Source organism: Lotus japonicus, chromosome 1 (assembly GCF_012489685.1).
Source record: "Lotus japonicus ecotype B-129 chromosome 1, LjGifu_v1.2".
In the NCBI taxonomy this organism is placed as follows: domain Eukaryota; kingdom Viridiplantae; phylum Streptophyta; class Magnoliopsida; order Fabales; family Fabaceae; genus Lotus; species Lotus japonicus.
This window is the reverse complement of record NC_080041.1, coordinates 133,887,606-133,898,419: the sequence shown is the minus strand read 5'-3', so window position 1 is coordinate 133,898,419 and position 10,814 is coordinate 133,887,606. Positions and strand designations below refer to the sequence as shown.

The 10,814-nt window shown below is 35.2% G+C and overlaps 2 protein-coding genes across 3 annotated transcripts; both read right to left on the bottom strand.

Moving 5' to 3' along the window:
* Nucleotides 1-1,799: 1,799 nt before the first annotated feature.
* On the bottom strand, nt 1,800-4,869 carry LOC130731114 (WD repeat-containing protein GTS1). The gene is made up of 7 exons (XM_057583302.1): nt 4,403-4,869; nt 4,218-4,313; nt 4,057-4,131; nt 3,669-3,779; nt 3,084-3,175; nt 2,689-2,773; nt 1,800-2,382 (listed from the first exon to the last, which is right to left on the bottom strand). The coding sequence occupies exons 1-7, from the start codon at nt 4,742-4,744 to the stop codon at nt 2,005-2,007; spliced, it is 1,179 nt and encodes a 392-aa protein (XP_057439285.1). The 5' UTR covers nt 4,745-4,869; the 3' UTR covers nt 1,800-2,004.
* A 2,648-nt stretch (nt 4,870-7,517) lies between these two features.
* LOC130731112 (uncharacterized protein Os08g0359500) lies at nt 7,518-10,523 on the bottom strand. 2 transcript variants are annotated; one of them, XM_057583300.1, is made up of 7 exons: nt 10,358-10,523; nt 9,788-9,980; nt 9,504-9,663; nt 9,361-9,392; nt 9,141-9,278; nt 8,998-9,055; nt 7,518-7,919 (listed from the first exon to the last, which is right to left on the bottom strand). In XM_057583300.1, the coding sequence occupies exons 1-7, from the start codon at nt 10,360-10,362 to the stop codon at nt 7,810-7,812; spliced, it is 696 nt and encodes a 231-aa protein (XP_057439283.1). In that variant the 5' UTR covers nt 10,363-10,523; the 3' UTR covers nt 7,518-7,809. The 2 variants fall into 2 exon arrangements, with proteins under 2 accessions (XP_057439283.1, XP_057439284.1); XM_057583301.1 differs by lacking the exon at nt 9,141-9,278.
* Nucleotides 10,524-10,814: the final 291 nt, after the last annotated feature.

Genomic DNA, 10,814 nt, shown 5'->3' with positions numbered 1-10,814 from the left:
TTGTTTGTGTTTTGGGGAGAGGGGGTACATCTCGCGTATTGGCGTTTGTAGTTTCGATTTATTTCGACTGATTAATGTTTACCCTTGGGTTGGGGCACCCCTAGTGCCCTCTATCTAATATGATTTTGGTTTATTTGTCCAAGTTGATCACCTAGAGTGCAAAGATTCTCAGAAAAGTAAGCATGGGAATACATCATTCTTGCATGTGAACCAATCCAAACAAAACCGACAAACCGATAAAAAAAAAACCGAAATCCAATCAAACCGAAAACCGAACGGACTGAAAATTGAAAAAACCGAAATTATTTATTGGATCGGATCGGATTTTGGATTTGATTTCCAAAACCGAACCAATCCAATCCAAACCGAACATTCACAAATATGTATAATTTTAGTTATACATATATCATTCCATTTACACTTACATAGTACATATTTATTGTATATATATTGATTATATCACACATGCTTATTTATAAAATTACGTTTTAATAAAAACAGTTCAAGTAATTATTTGAACTATATACATGCATCAAGGTAAATAATTATAATCATAATTTAAAAATATGTTGACTATGTTATAATTTATGAATGTTATATTAATGTTATAAATTATGTATCGTTGTATTTATCATATATTATATATTTTTTAAATTTATACAACACAATTTTTAAGTACAAAAAAGTGAAACAAAAACCGAACAATCCAATCCAATCCAAACCGCTATAGATTGGATCGGATTGGTTCGGATTTGAATTTAGTAAAAAATCCATTGGATGACAAAATCATAAAACCGATGAGATCGGATCGGATGATTTTTCTCCTCAAAACTGATCCAATCCAATCCGCGAACACCCCTATGTGGTACAACTTATGTAAAAATATTCTGGATATTTGTTTACTCATATGACTATTAAAAAAGTGTTTACTCACATTGTGTCTAGTTTATTTTCTCAAGATAAACGAAAGGAATCTTATATTCTCATGAAAATTAAAGTTATTGCAAAAATAACATTTTCTACATTTTATCATTTTTTTCCATAAATTTTGAAATGTTTTTGAAAATATTAAAAACATATTTGTAGAGTTCGTAAGCGAGTTTGATTTTAGTCCCTCTCAGGATAAATGATGTTCAATGGCGGTCATTTTTACAATTACTGACGATTTTTAATCGTCACTGAATGTCATTTTCCATCAGAAGGACTAAAATCAAACTCGCTTACAAACTAAGGGACTAATTTGACCATTAACACTCCAACAAAACTTGACCACTGATATATCACCAGTGGATTATCATTCATTTTCTGGTACTAATTATTTACTTTGAAAGAAATAGTTATAAAAAAATGTTTATGCCTTTTGTGTGTGATTCTCTTGGATAAAGTACCAATGCTTGAACAAGTAGATACTCTGGGGCGAATACATCAAGTGTATCTGCGCATGTTTATAAACATTTATACAATTGATTCTGAAGCCATCATTATTTCTACAAGGTATTTTATGTGAGTAGCTTGTAGATTTGAAAACTATTTCCAATGAAAAAGAAGCTGATTATCAACTGCTACAAATAGAAGTTGGAAACTAAAAATTTCATGGACAAAAAAATGGTAAACATGGTACACATTAACCGGAACAGGATTGCCCATGTCAGTTCGTGCTTTTGTGCTGAATGAGTACTAATTTATATTTTATAGGTTACCTAAATAAAAAATTTAAAATAAAAGTATAAAACTTTCATGGATGGGAAATGGAACATATAAATTTAGCATCCCATACAAATATTACATAATGAATCAAGTGATCTGTAACTTCTTTTTCCTGAAAAAAGGGGGCTAATGTAAAATGCCCCCAAGCTCTAATTTTACATGCAATAGGTACATATATCAAAATACAGTGATTTCATCATAATCCAACCCAACCTAAGTTTGTAGTGAGAAATAAAACAAACCAAATGAAAAAAAAAGGAAACAAGAAAATTCCCCCTTGGCATTGAACTGTTGTAGCTAGTAGGGGCTATGACGATTTTTCTTGCGTATTCTTTCTGGCTTCATAATCAATGTGCTTGAAATCCAAGATTGATTTATTTGAGGTGAATCATCAGAAAGCCAACAACATAGCCTACCATCTTCCCCCCCAGTCCATCCAAAAATACCTCCAGTGCTAGGACAATTAGAAGGTCCACTACCATGGAATCTAGACATGGGGAGAACACTCCTAATGACACTTGTATGGCCACCCTCAAGAATTGCTTCTGCACCTCCAATTGTTGCCTCTCCACTGTACTTTACAGGAAAGTAACCCAAAGTACCAGCATTAGTGCCACCAATCACCCATAGTTTTTCAGCTTCTTTGGAGTAATGGCAATCAACAAAATAGTCAACCTGCAAGATATGACAAGCAATGATATATCATACACTACATCACATTACATTCTTATTTTTAGATAAAAACTATAGTTTCATGCATGGTCGTATAACAGTAATGATACTTGTAAACCCAAACAGTGCAAAGTGCAAACACTCAACAGATACCTCATTTTTTTCTCTCTCTATCCCTCTATCCGTATCACATCCATCATATATCACATTCACTACTTAGATGTCTGCAAATTATTTCTGTTGTATAAAGCACAATGCTTTTCCGGTTCAAATAAATAAGCATGTTCCATCAAATAGGGAGGAACTCACATGATCCAAATTCCAACTCTCAGAAGCTAAAGTACGAGCATCTGAGAAGTTCACTTCATTTCTACCATCTTTCCAGTCCCAGACACTAGGCAGAAGAATAGAAAAAAATATTAGAATCAAGCGTTGCGAAAAAAGGGAATAGTTAGTATAAGATATAAGAATGCAACTGTAAGCATAATGAGTATAGCTGTAAGCACTATCTGCATAAACCATATGAATCTGTATAATAGCGGTTACTTGTCTGTATGAGTTTACCTTACTTTAGCAACTATAACAACATTGAATGCCGGGCAAAGCACACAATCATATTATGCATAATTGCACTTCAGATAGAAAATAAGTAAACTACCATATCTAGCATTAAGGGGAAAAAAGCTAATGGAGATAAACTGTACCCCAAGGTTTCAATATGCGTTAAACACCAAAGCTTCTGATAACTCTCTCCAAAAAGCCCTACCTTGGCAATGGAAGTTCCCACATTAATCACCTACAATTTTGTAAACAAGAAATTTATTAATTTTGCATGCCAAACAAACAGCAGTTCAAAAATACAAAAGACACAAAGAAACCTTCTATTTTTTAAAATGTGAAACTTGAGCTCTGCATATATAAGCATCCTAGTAACAGATAGGATCAGTAATAACAATTTGACCATTACATACATGCACAGAACGTAATATTTAAACAAAGAAGGAAAAAATACCACTAAAGAAGATACGAAATCCTTCAAAATGAAGAGCAAAATGCATCAAGTAAAATGGAATTCAAAAGGTAGCAACTAGCAAGGCTGCTGAATCCCTAAATACCCAATAGCAGAGAACCAGAGAGACCAAGAATATGCTGACCAAAAAAAAAGAGAGACCAAGAATACAATTTTTCATATGATTGCTTAGCTCTTTGATATCTCTGGTCATTTAAGAAGGTTGCAAGTTGCAAGAATTATACACAGATTGAAATTCAATTTTAAGTCCTGGACTTACTGACTCTAGATGATCATCATCATTGATATCTCCCGTGGTATCAAATGTGCAGATCAAACCATCTTCTGAAGCAGAAATAAGCTTGCCTCGTTCATCAGGGACAAAATGAACCTAGCACCAATCACACACTTTCAACTTATAAGACATGAACATACGCTTCACATTGAATAGTTAAATAATTAACGCCATCATTTGTTTCGTCTCACAAACGTAACATTGGAAAGTGAACCAAACTGAATAAAAGTGTTTGCAAGCACACTCTCAGTTATTCTGGAGAGAGCAGGGGTATAATTTTCAAGTAACTCCATCAGACTAAGTTTTAGTCTTTCAGATTAAAGTATAAATTGTTGTCACTTGCAATTCAAGCAATTTAAATCACAGTACAAACCTGAGTGACATCTTCCACATGAGAGTCTTCCAGGCATGCAATTTGCTTCCTATTTCTCCAATCCCAGAAGAGTATCTGAGCAAAATCACACAAGAAGGTATAGCTTAAACACAAGTTTAATATGCACAGTATCACTAAAGTAGCCACAACTAAAAGAAAACCTTCGATTTACAACCAGCCGCAATCAAATTCCCATTAGGCCCTCCAAGAGAAATGCTGAAGACCTCTTGAGAAGGACCAGCATCAATTGTAGAAACCTGCAGTTTCACATTCAATTCAACACTTAAACAGAAATTGGGTCATAATTAACAAAAATAATTTACAAATCAAGTCAAGTGAAATCTACCTGCTGAAATGTTCGCGTGTCCCAAGCTCTAATAGTGCCATCTGAAGAACACGAGTTGAGAACATGGGGATTGGAAGGACCTGAAAACAAAATCTGGTTGATGGTTGAAGAGTGGCCCTTGAAGTCTCCATAGTATTGACCAGCAACAGGTGAATACAGTTTCACTGCGTTCGTTGACAATGAAACCGCCATTGCAGTCCAATCATCCTTTGGAATGATTTGGAAAACATAGTCGTCGCCGAAGTTAGTTTGAATAGAATTTTTGAGTCCAAAGCGTTTAACGTTGTTGGGTGTCGGTGGTGAAGGTTGTTCCTCGATATCCATGGCCGTACTGGTTTCCATTGTTCCGTTACAGTTGGAGTCGCATAACAATGTCTTCTTCTTCGATATCGATATCTATCAGCGAGGGTTTTAGGGTTTCGATCAGGTGAGATGAGGTCCAGGTAAAGCCAATTTCGGATACCCAATCACCTCATCTGGTTCGGTTATGTCTTCAACAATATTATATTATTTACAATTATTTTTAAATAAGCTTACATAAAAAAAATGAAAAAATATACATTTCAATTCTTTGGCCTTGGACTTTGCCAAATAGAAGTACAACACTCATGCTTTATTTGTATCCTGAAAATGTACAAAGATAGTGATCTTTTTATGCGTTTGCTAGACTATATAATGCATCTAGATGATGTATGATAAGATCACTCAAAAATTTAATAATTTTATCCCTAAATTAATTTTGAATTTATAGTTTATGTCACTTGTCTCCGGTAAAAATTTATCATTTTCAATCACGTTCAATTTTGCATAACCACCTGAAACCTAAACTTGGTAACATAACTTCGCGTTCGAAGTTCCTCCTCTCAAAATAGATCTCAATGGGTACTCGAACTAGTACTGGGCCTCTGATATCTGTCTGAAAGATTCTAAGAGCTTCTTAAACCACTTGTTCGTTGTGGAGTTAGACATCGTCCTCGACTGTAAGCTACTAATAACAGTTACATGGGTATCGACTTGAACAACATGAGACCTGATAAATTTATCAAGGTTTCTCAATTCACATGTGATGGATCTACCAAAAGAGATATATGTTTGAACTCCGGGAAGATGATTCCGGTATATGTAGATTGTTATTCCTCCATCAACCAAATGGATGTAATGTTCTCCTCATTCACGCGTGAAATAAATAAAAATTTCTAATTGATCAATTTGGAGACTTGAGTAAACTTAGTGGTTTATACTTCCTCCATTTCAAAATATAGGTTGTTTTAGAATATGTTCACATTTTTTCAATACATTTTTTTCTCCCTTTCTCTCCTACATACCCTTAATAATCTGACACCTATCACCACTATCTTTTGTTATAATTCCTAGTCTGCTTTCTCTCCCTATAGTATAATTGAGGCACAAGTCCATAATACTTTTCCACTACTCTGATCTATTTCGTTTTAGAAAAGAACATTTTACATTACTCTTACTCTAATATCACGGGCTAGTTTGATATGCCTGGATAGTACTAAAATGAAATTATTAGAGTCCATGTGGGTTCACGTTTGATTGTGAAAAAATAAATAATGAATAAAAATAAATAAAGGTATTTCAGTCTAAAATTACTAAAGAGTGAGTTCTTAAATAATATGCATAACCTTAAACAAATTATGGAATGGAGGATGCGTCCTTAAGAGTTTTAAACACAATGTTTAGGTACTCATACTAAATCAAAGTTATTCCAAAAAGGTGTTTTGTCTCCTAGTGTTCAAGTTTGATTTAAACGAACAACACCTATTATCCAGTGATAAATTGGAAGGACAATGCTCCACTAAGCAATAACCAAACGTATTCAAAGAGAAAACAAGTTCTCATTGGACAATTTGAAGGCATATTAGAAAGTGGCAGATCGTTCGCTACTTGGGCAAGATTACCAATTATCTTTTTTTTTTTGGTCGAAGGATTACCAATTATCTATAACTTGTTATGCCAATTAGTGGCACATTGTTTTACTTATCACTAGAATGGACCATCTTGATTTTTCAAGCAATTCTGACCCATTAGCTCACGTAATCCCAGTCTCAATACTATCATTTAACTGACTGCTAGAAGATTAAAGAAGGTAATGCCCGCTCAATGATGCCCAAGCTACACACAAGGATACACAATTCAGCTACACTAGTGTGGATTTTCAAACACAACTTTTTTTCTAGGTCTAATTCATCCACAGAACTCGAATTCCCAATAAAAGTCTGGTCCATCTCTAATTCTCTACTAAGGTTAATTGACTTTCTGATGGACTTCACATTGTATATAAGTTTGCAGTGAAGTTTAAAAAAGAAATATAAAAATACAATTGATGATTAAACTATCTCAAGAAAAGGACAAATTAACTATTTGACATTAAAGAACCAAACAATTTCGGCCCCGTTTGGAAAAACAGCTTAATTAAGCACTTATGGTCATAAGCGCTTATGACATAAGCGCTTATTCATAAGCTATTTTTGAAAATTTATTAAAATAAATTAAAAATAAGCTGTATATAAGCATAAGCTGTTTTTCATAAGCTATCCTGAGTAGCTTATGAAAATAAGCTGAAAATAGCTTATGGCAGGTCATAAACTGTTTGCATAAGCCGTCCCAAACACTGACATAAGAGCTTATGCTGTCAAATAAGCTCAAATAAGCTCTTCCAAACTGGGCCTTCAAACATCAAAAGAACTTCGTTCTATGAGAAACATACAGCTCTCGCGTCTCCCATCGGATTTACATTGAAATTTCAAGTTCTTATGGAATAAACACCGATTCATAAAACAATTCCAATCATGCAAAAGCAAATTATGTTCTAAACCCAATATAAGTCTAGAACACACACCCCTTAAATTAAGCTTCACCCCTAGGCTAGCCATCTTTGATAAATCATGGCAGATATAATTTTTGATCATGAACACCTCTTGTCTCATCATAAAATTACACAACTTTGAATCTATAACTACCAATCTACCATAATAAGTGGGGGAAAAAACACCGTTTTCATATGATTTAAGATATAACCCAAGATCACCTTGTCTCGAACAAATCATCCAAACAAGCACATGGAACATAAAAACAAAATTAAATACCTCCATTCACGCATGAAAACGAAAATCTCAATTATAAAATATCCTAATGCAAGCATAGTTACTATTTCGGGTGAATAATACATGCTAAATGTTAAACCAACACGAGAACATGATAGTCTCCGCTTAAACAACTACCAGTCAATGGCATATAGAAGAAAACAACTACCAGTCAATGGCATATAGAAGAAAAATATTCGCGGCACACTTTATAAGCATTTTCAAGGATGATATCTTGAGCTGCTAGGGCATTATGTGCTCGGAGCAGCTTCAAGGATGGCCTCTTGAACAGCTAGGGAATTATGTGCTCGGGGCAGCTTCGGCTTTCTCAGTTGTTGCTTCACTGGCGCTCTTGACAGCCTCTTGTTCTGCTGGCTTAGACGCTTCTCCCGGCTTTGACACTTCTTGCTCTATAAAGTTAGGAAACAAAAGTATTCTTGGTCAGCCTATAGAATTATCTCATGCAAAAATCATGCAACCTATCTTTTGTTTGATGAGGATATAAGTCTGACAATAAATATAATAAATCCTGAATTGCCACACATGAAGTAGGAATCTTCTGTCACTATGAGAGACAGTACAAAAGGCAACTTGTGAATGCTTTACTAGGGGTACATGGCAGCATTGAAGATAAAACTCTGGATAAACCAGTGGTTAGAGGAGGTGCAACACACAGAATTAGCCAAGCTTATAAGCTATATTAGTTCATACAAATCAGGAGTTCAAGCAAAACATTGAGCTAACTATTCAACTTTAACGGTAAGTTCTATATTTCATAAGCTACACACTCTGATCCCTAGAAGACTATCAACTCCAAGACACTCATCAAAAATAAAATTTACTACAGAACTGGGCAACTTGTGAATGCTTTACTAGGGGTACATGACAGCATTGAAGATAAAACTCTGGATAAACCACTGGTTAGAGGAGGTGCAACACACAGAATTAGCCAAGCTTATAAGCTATATTAGTTCATACAAATCAGGAGTTCAAGCAAAACATTGAGCTAACTATTCAACTTTAACGGTAAGTTCTATATTTCATAAGCTACACACTCTGATCCCTAGAAGACCATCAACTCCAAGACACTCATCAAAAATAAAATTTACTACAGAACTGGACATTTCAATGATAGAACCCTGAGGCATAGCGGCCAAGTTTTCACTTTGTATCTTAGTTCTGACCTGCTGCCCCTATAAACTCTCAACATTCACCTCCCAACTTCACAACGATAAACTTGTCCACCAAAACCCAATAGCTGATGGATGTAAAAACTCATCAACAAAATTCAGTTAATACTTAATAAACCCTACAAGCAACATACAGTCATAAATTCCTATTTCCTTAAACAGTAAACCACCCTGCATGTACATGTAGACATATTACCATAGCAAGGAAAATCCAGAAACCATTTCCAAAAAATAAGCATGCTGACAACAAAGTATCCTGCAGAAAACAAATTTCAAGCTACAAATAGTGCACTCTTACCTTCATCGTCACTTCCCTCAAAATCGTCCATTGCATCATCACCCATCCCACCAAATTTCTGCAGCATGCACAAGTAATTAGGGCATAAATCAACAAGAGAACACTAAATCAACATCAAATAATTAACGAAGAGCATAACATACAGAGAAATCCATTCCTCCCAATCCTTCCATTCCTCCCAATCCTCCCATTCCACCCATCCCTCCCATTCCACCCATCCCTCCAAGTCCTCCAAGACCTCCAAGTCCTCCATCACCGCCCATACCCATTCCACCAAATTTCTGAATAAAAAAAATCATAATGTCAACACAATATAATAAACCAAAGAGTTGAAACAGAGAATCAGAGGAACATAACGCATACCGAGAAGTCCATCCCTCCCATATCAGGTTCAGCTAACAAACAAACAAACAACAAGATAATTCAATCAGATAATGAGTTATACTATATTGCCATCCATAACAAATAAAAACATTATCAGAAGAAGAACAGGACTGGCAACATACCAACAACATCTTCTTCATCCTCATCCACCCATTTATCCCAATCCACTTTCACATAATGTGGAGGCTTGCCTTCTCCACGCAACAACCTTTTCCACCATCCACTCTCTGCCTTCTGCACCACAGAGAATATGCTTCGCACCCCAATATTAATTTTGCTCTCCTGAAACAAGAGAATGGTGGAAAAATCACATTACAAATAATTCAAAGAACACCATATCATCAAAGCATAACAAGAAACCAAAGTAGAGAAACTAATATTCAGCTCATTGGGAAGATCTTCTCACCTCTACATTGACCTTGTCAAAAAGCTCAAGCTTGACCTCATATGGTTTGTCTCCAGCACCAGCACTAGCAGTGAAGGTAAAAACACCATCTGGGGTAAGATCTACTTTAGCATCTTTGGAATCAGGCAATTGGACAGTGATATAGACCTTGTCTTCTCTCTGTGCCCATTTGACCTCTGGATGACGACTGGAACTGCATTGGAAATGCAACAACATAGAGAATTAGAGATCATACAAGGCAAAGAAAATCAAAATCAAACCCTAAAACAGTTCAGTTCATTCATATTATCACTGACAATTGAATATTGAACAGTCCCAAATCAGTGAATCACAATCCAACATATCATAAGAACAAAAAAATAATCTTAACATAAGATAAAGACAACCCATATCAAATTTAATCGATAAAAACGCGATTACGGTGCCGAATCGCAGAAATTGAAGGCAAAGCAGAGAAAAAAAATCGAGAAATAAAAAAAGGCAAAAGAGCGACAATACAAGAATCTGAGCTAAGAGATTGCGAAAGGAGATGCAGTTAACAGAGGAAGATGCTGGAATTGTAGGTGTTACCTCATGATTGGTACGATTGAGGAAAAACGAAGGGGGTGGTGTAAAACCCTAGTTACTCTTTTGTGCGAGAGAGAGAAAGAGAAAGAGAAAGAGAGAAAACCCCTAACGTCAAGTATCGCTTTTAAAGAATCCAATCCAAGAAGCGTGTATTTATGTTTGTTGGATTGGATTGGATTGGATTGGATTGTATGACACACTTCTACTTCTAGTACCTTCCCCTGACTGAATGAATCACTTCTGATTTCTGGAATATGCTCAATCACTGGAGAATTTGGCCCAACATATTTTTGTCTATAATCAGGCCCAATGAAAAATCAAACCCACAAACAAAACAATAGGTCTTCAATGTAGTAAGACTTTCATTATCTTTGACCAAAAACAAATGTAGTAAAACTTTGTTACTCTCCAGTCACCACTGTTATATTCATCTTTTGTCCTTAGCAATAGATTTAATTGT